The sequence below is a fragment of the Ambystoma mexicanum genome, chromosome 1p, assembly GCF_040938575.1.
Source record: "Ambystoma mexicanum isolate Mex_15411 chromosome 1p, UKY_AmexF1_1, whole genome shotgun sequence".
In the NCBI taxonomy this organism is placed as follows: Eukaryota; Metazoa; Chordata; class Amphibia; order Caudata; family Ambystomatidae; genus Ambystoma; species Ambystoma mexicanum.
In genome coordinates, this window is record NC_090921.1 from 635,091,733 (window position 1) to 635,104,302 (window position 12,570).

At 46.0% G+C, this 12,570-nt stretch overlaps 1 protein-coding gene across 2 annotated transcripts in view; it reads left to right on the top strand.

Moving 5' to 3' along the window:
* The window catches only part of LOC138577796 (FYN-binding protein 1-like), a 565,956-nt gene that overhangs the window by 446,122 nt on the left and 107,264 nt on the right, over positions 1–12,570 (top strand). For both annotated transcript variants that reach the window (XM_069649655.1, XM_069649656.1), the window contains one exon: positions 1,658–1,691. In XM_069649655.1, coding sequence (XP_069505756.1) covers positions 1,658–1,691 — 34 coding nt within the window. The remainder of the gene's footprint in view (positions 1–1,657; positions 1,692–12,570) is intronic.

Genomic DNA, 12,570 nt, shown 5'->3' on the forward strand with positions numbered 1-12,570 from the left:
ATTACAAAACCCTGAGCTTACAATTGTATTTCCATGTGTCCATCAGCTGTTCGGTTCTGTGCTCTTGCGTTATACTGATGCGTTGCCCAGGATTTGTCACGTGGTGCCCTGAATGTATTCCCTGAATCAAGAACACAACTTTGCAAGCTCGGGAATGTCTAACAGAAAAAAGTTCAACATTGAAACTTAAAGCTAGAATCTAGAGTTAAAGTAGGCGTCTCCAGCAATTTGAGAAAGCAAAGGTGGATATATAGCTACAAGATATAGTTCCACATGTATTTCTTACTTCAGTCTGCCCGTGTTAACTGAATTGTCACTGACGTTGGTAGTAGCTCGCCATACCCTCACTTTTTTTTCATATATTGTGCTTATGTTCAGTTTACTTCTCAAGGGTGCGCGATTCCAGAATTGGCTGAGTGACAGAATAAACCTTGACTGATTCACACCTAAACTCTCACCTATTGCAACATTTCTTGGCTTTATCATTGATTGTTGACCCATTATAAACACACTTCACCAAGAAGAGCCAAGCAGCAGGGTCTCCAAACCGCTCGGCATCACATCTATAAAGTCCAGTCTTTCATTGAGGCGCCGAGTTTCAGAACAGCTGTACATGCCAAGGTCTTCCCCAACCTGGACGCGTGCAGGGGTAGGCTCACAAGAATGTGGTGCCACCATGCATGGCCTTTGTGAAAACCTTCCATCCCACTGCAGCCTGCTTCATTACAGGACTAAACAAATGCAACAACATCACCACCGTCCACAAGGCTCAGCACTAGCTACCCTTTCCAGCAAGAATCATGTTCCAGACGGCCTGTTACCGACAAAGCAGTCACATACTAAATATGCCAACTAGAATATTATTCTAGTTGGCTAAGAAGCTCGCCATCTCTGGAGAGAAACACACCACCAGGAGCCTTTGTTTACATATGAAATTAAAGACCTGCAGCAGGGAGTAAACTAGGAAACAAGCATTTTCCTGCTACGTACACTGCCTCTGGAACAAGTAACCAATGCAAACAGGGCAGTTATGTTCCATCCCCATTCTACGCTTCAGGCATGACCTGAAAACCCTACCCTTCACTGATTGCTCTACTTAACCCTACCTTTCTCTTTTCAGAGCTCACCAACTTCCCGGCACCCCCATCTGTTCCAGCAATCTCTGCTAACCTGGCACCCTACCTGCAACCCCCTGTATGGATTCTAAGAAGCTTTGCCGCATTTATTTTTGCTGAATGGCAACTTCTCAGAGTTATTTTTCGCTGAATTTGCCGGCTTGTTTTACTACAAACAGTGGGAGAGACCTCCCGCCCCCTTCCCGTTCTAGCCCACCGCAGCCCAATATATACCTATCCCCAACTTACCATCTACCAGTTTGTGTTAAAAAAAAAAAAAACAGCTAATGTAATGAAATGTAGAAAAAACGTATTTGGCAAAGTTGCCAATTGCCAAAACTGATGTCTACCCCTGTGTGCGACCCTTATGCACAGCCCTCCATTTGCTCTTTATAAATCCCATACATAAGTACATACAAGTCCCGCTCACTGTCTCCCAGACCCAGTCCTGAAAGGAATGTATCCTCGTAACTTATCATGACCTGAAGCTGGTCCTGTGACTTTATTTGGCGTATAATGTACTTTATTTTTGTCTCTTGCAGTCGGGTATGTGCCCAAGAGATCTCTGCTGTCGATGTAAGTATTGGACGTTTTTCGGTTGCATATTAAATTATCTCTAAATGTCAAGTTTGCTGATAATTCCTTTCTTTGCCACTACAAATGTTCATACCTAGATGTATGTGAAGTCTGCACATTGTCTTTCCTATTGCCAGGGGTGGACTGGGCTATGGGGAACTCTGGAGATTTCCCAGTAGGCCTCTGCACCCTGGGCCTCTTTTGTGTGGTCGCCTATTTTATTTCTCATAGGAAAAGGGTTGGGCTTGTTGAAAATGTGTAAAATGGGGGCACTTAGAAAATGATCTCGAGGGCCTCTTTTGGTTCCAAGTTCACCCCTGCCTATTGCGGCACCTGGAGTCCCTCCTCACGCTCTCATTCTGGTTTCCCTTGATGCTGGGAAAAGGTGTGGAAAAAGGCTCTTCTGTGTCTTTCTCTTGCATCTGCTGATTCTCTCAAGTGAGGAGTCTGCAATGGTGTCTCCCCAACTGCAGTTTCCCCGTAGGCTGGGTTGACATCACGGCAACCCCTGCAAACTGGTGCAAACTGGAGAATCATGACGATTCTGCTAGCAACGGAAACATAATGATACTGCAGCTTTTCTGTGGAGATTCCTGGGCATCTCAGGCCTGGTTCAGGCACCCTAAAAAGCCATTTCTGAGGACTCACAAATGGATACATGGCAGGGTCTGGAGGTACAGGCACAGGATCCCCTGGGAGTTGGAGACCAGAAAACAGAAGCATCCGCCTTTCTTTACTGTCTGCGGAGTAGCTCAGCTCCATGCTGAAAATAACCCATGGGTTTCTGCTGCCTTACAGAAGCCCTTGGGAATTAGCTCTCTAAAGGGTTCCATCTGGAGGGCTTCCACACACCCGCGGGCACATTCTGAGCTACATCACCGAGGTATCCACCAGCTGAAGAAACCCTCTGGCATGTATGGACACTTGGAGTCAGAAGCCGACACAGCAATCCCCGGGATTCTCTGAATGTCGGGGTTCACACTGTTTTTGCTTCTCTCATATAATGGTATAATTGTATGAACACACTCCAGTCCTATGTTATGTGGGGAAAGTGCTGGAAAGAGGGAGGAAAACAAAATCAGTCCCCACACAATGTTTCTTTCTACCAATAATATCACTGGATACCAATCTTGGTGGGTATTGGTCAATAGGGGTGGTACTGAGTATGTTTTTCATCCAGCAATGGGAGCTCAAGGTCAATCAGTTGGAATCAGCTCTGTGGGGACCTAGTTAGATGCTAATATAGGGGAATGGTAGTGATTTAAAAGTGAATGCTGGTGTTGCTGGTTAGTGTGTGGTGTTTGTAGGCAGCTGCTGCCACGTGCAAGTAGTTGTGTTTATAGTGTAGAGTGGCGAGAGATGAGGATTGGATTTGGTCAGATGGGAGGTGGAATGGTAAAGAGAGAGGGGCCCTTTTGGTTCAGCATTATTGGTCCGGTGTTGTTGTAGTATTTAGTTATCGTCCCCGTTAACAATGGTTCCTGATATTCCAGATTGGTTTATAGGGTGAATGGAGACCAGCCCAAAGGAATCCAAACGCTGGTATATCTCGGTTGGCTTGTGTTCTTTCCCATAATATGTTTGCGAGAGGACGGACCAGCTAGACTTTGCTCTCCCATGGTTCTTTGGTGATGAGTTGTATGTGGATTTGTGGCAAGTTCTTGGAATTTTGTACAGTACAGTTTCTGTCTGATTGATTCCACCCAGAGTGGGTATCAGTTGATTTAGGATTATGTGCTTTTCTCATGCTAGTGTTGGTTGAACAGCCAGGTTTTCATAGATTGTCTGAAGGTCAGGTGATGTGCGGGCAATTGGGCATCAAATTCCAGAGAGGAAGTAGAAGGAAGATCCTCTGTGGCATTTCTGGTTAAAGATTGGCACTTTTACTAGGGCAGTATTGCAGAATGCACGTGTTCTAGATGGTTTGCAGTGAATACATTTCCTATTGGTGTACTCTGGGATCTGGGCACAGTGGGCAATGTCCATAGTTTTTAAGTGAATCCTTCCTTGGATCAGGATCCAATGGAGTCGTGGGCCAGGGTGATTTGCTCATGTCAGGGTGATTTGCTCATGTCTGTGAGATTATCTAACAGCAGCCCTTGGGATTCTTTTTGGTCTGCTCAGTTTGCTTATGTGCTAATACCGAACAGTAGTAGGAATAGGGCGATGTTTGCCCTTGTGCAAAAATGCATTGATAAAATATTTGTTTGCTGTAGGGTACTTGGTGCCCTGATGCTAGTACTGTGTAAAACTAAACTTGCGACTATGAAAAGTTCTGTTGATTAGGTCTCCATTAGCAATATTACAGTTATATAACAGCATTCAGTAAGGGTCTCCAAGGAGCACTATCACAGTGGAACAATAATTAGGGGCAAATAGGAGAATCACAGGATAACCAGGAAGCAATAGCAATACAAGTTGTTTGCCCCTTATTGAATAATGAGCAGTCCGGGCCAAGGCCGTGGACTGTGGCAGTACAGACCAAGGATTGCATATAAGACAGGCAGACACCCTTTGCCTGTGCTTCCCTGGTGACACCTGTGTTATAGCGTAGGGATAGACCACATAACCCGGCTGACCGGTCAGATGTGGAAGGAGAAGGGGAGAAGTGAATTCTGGGATTGGATTCAGCTGAGCTAACCCTGAAAGGTGAGAGTAAGAATTCAGAAACGGCCAAATCTCTCCAAAAATGAGCAAGCATTTTGCAAATTTTGTGGACTTGCCGGTACTGTTAATCTAAGTGAGGGTTAATGGCAGGAGGGACATGAGTTAGGTCCTTCTGGATCATGTGACCAGGCTGGTCTAACAGGCTGGAGTCAGCGGGACAGTGGTGGATGCTGGCATTGATTTGGGAGGAGGGAGCTGGGACTGGGAAGCGAGGGAAATAACTCAAGAAAGCTCCAAAGTTCTAGAAAATGTAATGTTTATGTTGAAAATCAAGTGGCCTCCCCTGCTCTGGTCCTGGAAGTAAAATGCAGCAACGGGATATATGGGGCCAATGACAATGGAGGAGTGATTGCAAAAAGCATGGGCAGAAGCCCATGTTGCCGCTCTACAGAGGTCATCCAGAGGACATCAGAGTAACATGAGACAGGAAAACTACAGAAAACACTTTGATCTTTGCTTCATGAACATGGAAACGTTCATTTAGATCTCTGCAAAGGATCCCAGAATGAAAATCATCAAATGGCAAATTCAGACTTTGCAGGCTTGCTTGCCATGAGATGGGTCAACATCCAGTCTGCTTTTGTAGCGACATAGGGGGTCATTCTGAGTTTGGCGGTAAGGGATACCGGGCACCGGTAAGGAGACCGGTGCCGGTAAACCCTTACCGCCCAATTCCGAAGTCCATTAGCAAAATCCGCAAAGACCGTGTGGTCTGATCACACGTCCTTTACGGGTCCCGCTAAGGGACCAGGGCGCTAATAACAGGCCTGCTATTCGCAGGCCCATTATTAGCGCCTTCCCTATGGGAGCTCAAATGGGAATGGGGAATGGTTGGTTGAATGGGGACTTACGGGGTCCTCCAGGGTCGGACTGACCCGGTACTTCCCCATTCAACCAGATCCGGACCCGGTATTGGAGGCAGTCATGTCGCTTATAGCGCCATGGCTGCCTCCAATCTCGGAATGCGGCCCATAGTCTCCCTAATTGAAATGGGTTTTGCTACACTTCTTTGATAACACCCAAAAAGTCTGAAACATGTTTGGGGTTGATTGTATTTCCATGCATCAAATACCTGGCCTAGCAGTATGGGCTGTACTGCTCCCATTGGTGACAGGACCAAGATTTGCATAATGCTGGTCCGTTTCATTAAAATAGAAGGCGGGCTGAAAGCTATGACAAGGATGCTTCCCAGAGCAATGTCAATGGTTATGATAATTTCATATCTTCACATTTATGCCTTTTAGTGTCTATTGTGAGATGGATCAACCTCACACCAGGACTGCAGTCCCTGAACAACTAAACCATGTCTTGCAATGAGTCAACCTATGCAAGGCTCTCTCCACCTCTGTGGAAAGAAGGAAGGCAATCAGATATCCTAATTACACGAATATCTGGCAACCTTTAGGAAAAAGGAAGGATGGGCTATAAGCACACAATCTTGTCCTCATTAAAGAGTTCATAGGGCTCATCAGAGGAGAGCCCATTGTTTGCTAATCCCAGTTGTGAACAGAAACAGGCCAGTAACAACTACAGTCACATCCGACACTGGGTAAAATGGAGGAAACCAATGTAAATACCCTTTAAGTGCTTTATAATAGTATCCCTCTTCTGGAAAGTGGCTAGTGTACTAAATCACTGGACTTGGCTGAGATGCCCGCTCTCTGAAGCGAAGCCTTTTGACTGTGCCTGTCCTTAGCTGCTGCAGCAGGTTGCACTGCAGTTGCTTGAAAAAGCCCAGAGAGGGTGTGGTCACCTACCAGCTGAGAGGAAGCGGCACAGGAAGCCGGTCACTGTGATTGCAATCAAAGATGGAATCTGACCAAAGTTATCTGGTGGACATGCAGGAGGGGATCTGAGCAGCGAGAAACACACAACAACTTCACCTATCTCATAACGTCCAAAGATTGACAGTTTATAACCAATGACTCACAGTGGCCACTGCGTGGTCAACCATCCTAAAAAGAGCATGAGAGCTCACTATATCATCACCCAACCACAAGGAAACCATACCAACATACGTTCCAGTCATTTCTTAAATGTGTTCTTGCTGCGGAACAAGTCTGCTCTCCTACCCTGGCTTCTGCACTTGTGGCACACCCCCAAGAAACTGCTCAGGGGGATCTTGATGCCAACCTAAACTCATTCACCGCACAGGTGAAGCATTTACAACGTAACCAGCCCCACCCAAAGGCAACCCATTTATAAAAGATTACCAAATCAATTACTATTTGAAATATTTATCCCTATTCACAAACTACTCTTACTAGTTACACACAGCCATAACTGTGGTCAGACCATCCTCTGATTATCCTCCATCCATAATAAATGAACAAGTAGCACCGCGCCTACACTAGGACCAAACCTTGACCGATGTTAGGGAGTCACAGCAATAAAGTAGGTGATTTCTGTCTGTACTATAAACCTCTCAGCAACTAAAAACCAGAGTTCTGCAGGGAATGCTCCATCAAACCATGAAACACCCTTGCTGAACCGGCTCTGCTTAGAAGATAGGAAGCACGATTAGGAAGCAAGGTAGGCTATAGGTGGTAGAATGCAGAAGTCATCCAGCTGAGGAGATGGGTCTCATCCTGGATCGCAAATGGTGAAGGTATTTCTTTGAATCAGATGAGCTACAATGCACAATACACAGATAAGGATACGAGTAGGAGTGTACCATTCTAGGGTCATTGTGAAGCAATTCATGAAAGGACAACTGTAGCCCAAGAACAGAACATTGACATTTACCAGGATTGGCAGAGCATTTGGGGCACTGATTGTACAATGAGGAATGTTTAGTAAGTGGTTATGTGCTGGCTTCTATATGTACACTCGATACCAACCCCCAGCCCACATTCTCTACTACCCTCACCAAAGAATGGACAGTGGCCTGCCAGAAAGAGAGGAGGATTCTGTTCCTGAATGGGCTACAATAAATGATCTCTGTAAATCCTACTGCTGCGCTTTTGAGCCATGTCCAGGAAAAAGCAACAGCTCAAATAAAATAGCAACAAGTATTGGCAAAGCCAATAGGTTTTGACTTTGATGTAATGTTATGTTACTAGGTTTCATAATGTGCTCTTGTGCCACATGATTGGTCTCTGGGCTCTTTGATGGAGCTGGAAGGAGAGGGGGGTAGGCTAGGGTTGTGGAGAGAGAGGGAAAAGATAGCTTTTCTGCTGTGCATTCAGACCAAAAGTAACCTAAGCTATGTGTCTGGGTCTGTTTCTAGATGTTCTTTGTCGAGAGCATAGAGGCATTTGTGTCCAGATGGGTCTTCATGTGTCCATGGTTCTATGATGGTTCCTTGTCCGCTGTCTGTTTGGTCTGTAGGTGAGTGGGATAGTTGGTCTGGGTATAGTGTGTTTGAGCATTGCTGGGTGGGCATTTTAGACTGTCCATCCAATGTGCCGTGGAGACATCTGGTTGAGGGTGTCCCTTGTGAAGAGACTTCCTGAGGCACCCTGGTATCTCTAGCCGTGGATAGTGGATAGTGGGCAGAGACCGGTCATAGATGAGACTGGGAACACAGTGAGTATGCAGCAGTGGGTAGCAAGTAGACAGTGAGCAAGAATAATGTAATTCTAGAGGAGAGTTTAAATTAGGGATCCCAGAGCCCTGGTGCCTCCCTAGGAACCACTCAGTATGCTACAAAGTCAGGTGGGATATTTAGGAGCCAGTCACATGAACTGCATTGGGCATTGGAAGCAATTGACTTTCATTTAGCACCAGAGAACAGATCAAAATAGGGCGCAAAATTACAGTGGACATCTGGAAGAGGGGGAAAAGCACAGATTAGCAGAAATTACCCCAGAATGAAGGCGGCAGGATTATGGCTGGATACCAGGAAGCAAAGTCAAAGTATATCACGGATTACAGTGGGACACTAGGGAGCAAATTCACAAAATAGCACAGATTATGGAGCAGCACTAGGAAGCATAATGACAGTTTAGCACAAATTAGTGTCGGACAGCCAGCAGCAAAATGGTTGCGTGACACCAGAAAACAAAATCATAAAATAACACGAATTGCGGTGGAATACAAGAGGGAAGAATTACTGGGGAACCATAGAGCTGGAATAATCATAGCATTGCACAAAGTATGGTGGGACAACAGAGGGCAACATCACAGTGGTGCACAGATTACGGTGGGACACCAGAGGGAAATAATTAAGGTATGGCACACACTATGGTCTGACACCAGGGGCAAAATCACAGTAAAGCATAAATTATAGTGGTGGACAGGCAGTAGAATCACAGTAAGACATTATTGCATACCTTGCCATGTATGATATGATAGATTATTTATAACGTGCTTAATACCGAGAGGTTTCTAGGCGCGGACCCGGGAATCAAACCTGTGTTGCTCCGTGTCGTCTTGCTTGAAGGCGAGCACGTTGCCACTGAGCTATCCTCCCAAGAGGTAGCTGTCTGAATATGGGTCAGGGAATGTGTATGGCATGGCATGTATGACACAGCGAACAACCAAACAGGTGACACCCTTTTCCTTTCATTCATTGCTTGTGAAAGGCTGCACTAGATTTCATGTCTATGTGGGGCTCTAGAAGCATGAACATGGCAATGCTGGCATACACCGCTGGGCACAGGCAGCATGAAAAGGGCCCAGTGCATATTGTGTTGACAGGCCTTGTGACTGTATTTGGGCACGAGCAGCAAGAAAATGTGTGTTCACATTGCCAATTCTAGCATTTATTATTAGGCTCTGGGTTGGCAACATAAAAGTGGAGCAGCTTTGGCATGCTGTGTCCACAGGCCTTGTGAGTTGCTTTGAGCGCTACCAACTTGCAGGCTGGTCTAGTAGAGTCTCCAAAGACTCACTAGTACCAACCATGCCATCATGTGCCTGCAATAGACACCAGATGGTTAGGTATAACCACACATGTCCATGACCTTACCACACATTAGTTGAACACTTGGGAGTCCTGGTAGTGTAACCCTGTTGCAAATAAAGATAAAACAAAGTAGTGGTATGATCAGGCTTGTGGAGAAGAGGAACATAAACTATGACAAAAAGTCCAGGAGTAGCTAGGAAGATCCTTCAGAAAGCCAGAGAAGCTCATCGTTATTCTGTGATCATAAGAAAGAAAGCAGAGCATCTAAATAGAGTATGGTGAGACATATGAACTACTCTCAAAGAGAAAGATGCTAAACATTCTGTGAATGTATGGCCTCATTCCGAGATTGGTGGTGCAGGAAAAAGTGCCAATAAGGTGGAGGAAAAGTATTACAGTCACTTTATTGCAACTTGTTCTGCACAACCAAATTATGATGGTGCAGGAAAAGTGGTGGCAATATCTCCAAAGGGCGGCTGGAGGTATTTCCTCCACATTACTGGCAAAAACTCGAGGAATTACGGCAAGTGAATTTAGAACCCATGATAATTGCTCTAAAAAGCAGGATTCGCACAGCAATTACTCCACTTGCAGTCTGGCCGGAAATCTGCCAGTACGAGTGGCGGTTACGGTACATTATTTATGTCAGAAATATTGCCCTACTCGTAATGAGGCCCTTGGTCTCCTGAGGTCCTGCGGAATATGGTTTTCTTATGATATGATATGGCATGTATAACGCGCCTATACACAAGTGTTTCAAGCAGGGGTGTTGCTAGGTCTGGAAAAGAACAGGAGCTAAGCTAATGCCAGGACTGTTGGGACTCGGGACTAGCTATCCTTTTGGTTGTAGACCCTGAGATTCTATCTGGGGCTACAACTATAAGACCAGGGGCTCTAGCCCCCTCAGTGCCCCCCCCAAGCAAAGCCTCTGGTTTCAAGGCAATAAGACCTAGGCTGGTGGGCCACGCAAGGGCCTTAGCTTTAGGCCCCAGTGCCATTACTACCTATTCTGGCCCACCGGCAAGGGTCTTCTTGCTATTAGCACCCTAGATTTTTAATCTCGTGGCATTCTGTTCACTCAAACAAATGCCTAACATGGATGCCACAGACATGGAAGGCGGGGCTCCATTTGGTGCTCCTCTTCCATTTCCATTGTGGCCCGGTATGCAGAAGCGGCAGGTGCCATGGCGGCGCCACAAGAGGAAACAGGAAAGGGTGGGTGAGGATGGCAGAGAGAGCGGAGAATAGAGGGGACGGGCTGTGGGGGCAAGATGGCCAGGAGGGTGCATGCAGTTCTGAGTTGGCTCAGATTGTGGGATTCGGCCCGCGATCCGAGCACGCTGTGTGGCACCTGGCCGCGTGCTAATTATGGTTAATTATGGTTAAAAACGTTTATCACGTTTAGTTTCCAGATGGCCGCCACTCAGTTGCAGAAATGAAAACGCGTTGATAAGCCTGTTACTTCCTTTCTTCCACATATAACTAACACACATTTGCAGGCCCTCTTCACCGTAATTAAAAAAGTGTACTCAACCTACAAAATAAACATTTGTTCCACCTCTTTTAGCTGCAACGGTCTCCAGAAGGATCATCTTATAATAACTGGGCTTTTCAATAGCTGCGCTGCCATCAAGAAACCCAAATACAAAAAGAAATAAGCAAATATTAGCTTGTTTGCAATGCTAATGCAAACTGCATGGCGGGTTTTATTGCTCTGATTCTCGATCCCAGTAGTACTTGCTTTAGGAATACCAGTCGCTCTTCCATCAACACCGGTCCGATAAATAGGAGGTGCCTTGTCGTATTTAAGGTATTAGTCATATGCACATACCTTTTCCTGCCTGTCAATGTTTCTCCACACTCCCCCAAGCCATTGTGGCTGGCAAAAAAACTCTAGTGTAGCCCAAATAGCCCTGGAGAGATGTTACTGCATCATGGGTTTTCCCATGTACACCTTTACTACCCTTTCTCTCTGGGAGGTACTCTGGAGCCAAGGAAACCTTAAACTCGGGATTTGTTCAGCCTTAAACTCCCAGCCCAATTGCTAAAAATAGTGCGTACACATGTTCTTTACCTACAGGACTCCCAAATACTTGTTTCATTTTGCATAATTCCTGGATCTGTACAGCCATTTGGTGTTTTAGATGTAGGCCATCTTATGAATACTCCATCTCTCACAGCAATCCATGGCCACGGAGGGCTACTCGAACTATGGCAACTGGTAATTTATAAAGCGTCTAATACCCAGCGGTTTTTAAGTGTGGACCTGGGCATCGAACCTGTGTTGCTCCGTGTCCTCTTGTTTCCAAGGAGAGCGCGTTGCCCCTGAGCTATCCTCTGGAGACATATGCAATCAATCTATCTTAACAGCTTAGCTCTGCAACCTCACTAAGAGTGTGTAGCTGCCAGTGATGCGTCCTGAGCCCCTTAACGTTCCTTCCAACACAAAAGTAACAACCTTACTAGTGTCTTGGTTGTATTCCCTCTGTCGCTCTGCCTTTCATTGTATTTTCTACCTAATTCCTTGCGCCCTGCTCAACTGAAGTCACTCAAGCTTTTCTCCATGTCGCCAATAGCTAGGCCTCTCAGCTAGCAGTGCTGTGTCTGCTTGACGCTCTATGCATCTTCCTGATGTACCCATGTTAAATGTCAAGCGCTCTGCACTGCTTACAGCGCTTTACCTTTTCTGATGTCACCCCTTGGTAGTGGGTCTTCCTTTCTGGGGCGATGGGTTTTTTCTCATCTGGCTGCCCCCTTCCACAGCTCCTTAACTGCCTGGTAGATCCGTTTCCAGGCCCCACGAAAGACCACTCATTGCCAGTGTAGTAATTGAAAGCCTATGACTCAGGTAGGTACAGACAGGTTCCTTTATTCGGGTCTTAGTCACATAACACAATAAGTAAAGGGGAAGGAGAAGACCCACCGGTCCCCAGCACCCAGGTACCTCTTCCAACTGTAACTCCTGGAACCTCTTGGAGGGAACCTTCCATACTCTGCATGCATTCCAACAGTCACTGTAAGATCACAGCTGCAGGCTCGCCAACACAGAGGGAAGGGAATACAAGGCGCAACACATACCCAGATGCCAAACCTCGGCTCAGTGCAAGACTGCGTTGGTCATCATTTCATACGACAGACTTCGAGCTCCATGGAGCAGCCCCTAGGCAGACCTTCTATTTGCTTAAGGCAAGCGACAAGACCATCCCCCTTAGTTTCAAACTCTAAAGTGCATTTCATTCACTTTTTCCTAGTTAAAATAAGAGTGTTTGTTTTGACCATATTTAAAAGTACGAAATTCAGGCTACAGTACTCATGTAATTTAATCTACTGTCACTACAAATTGACTTCTGTTAGATCCATAAC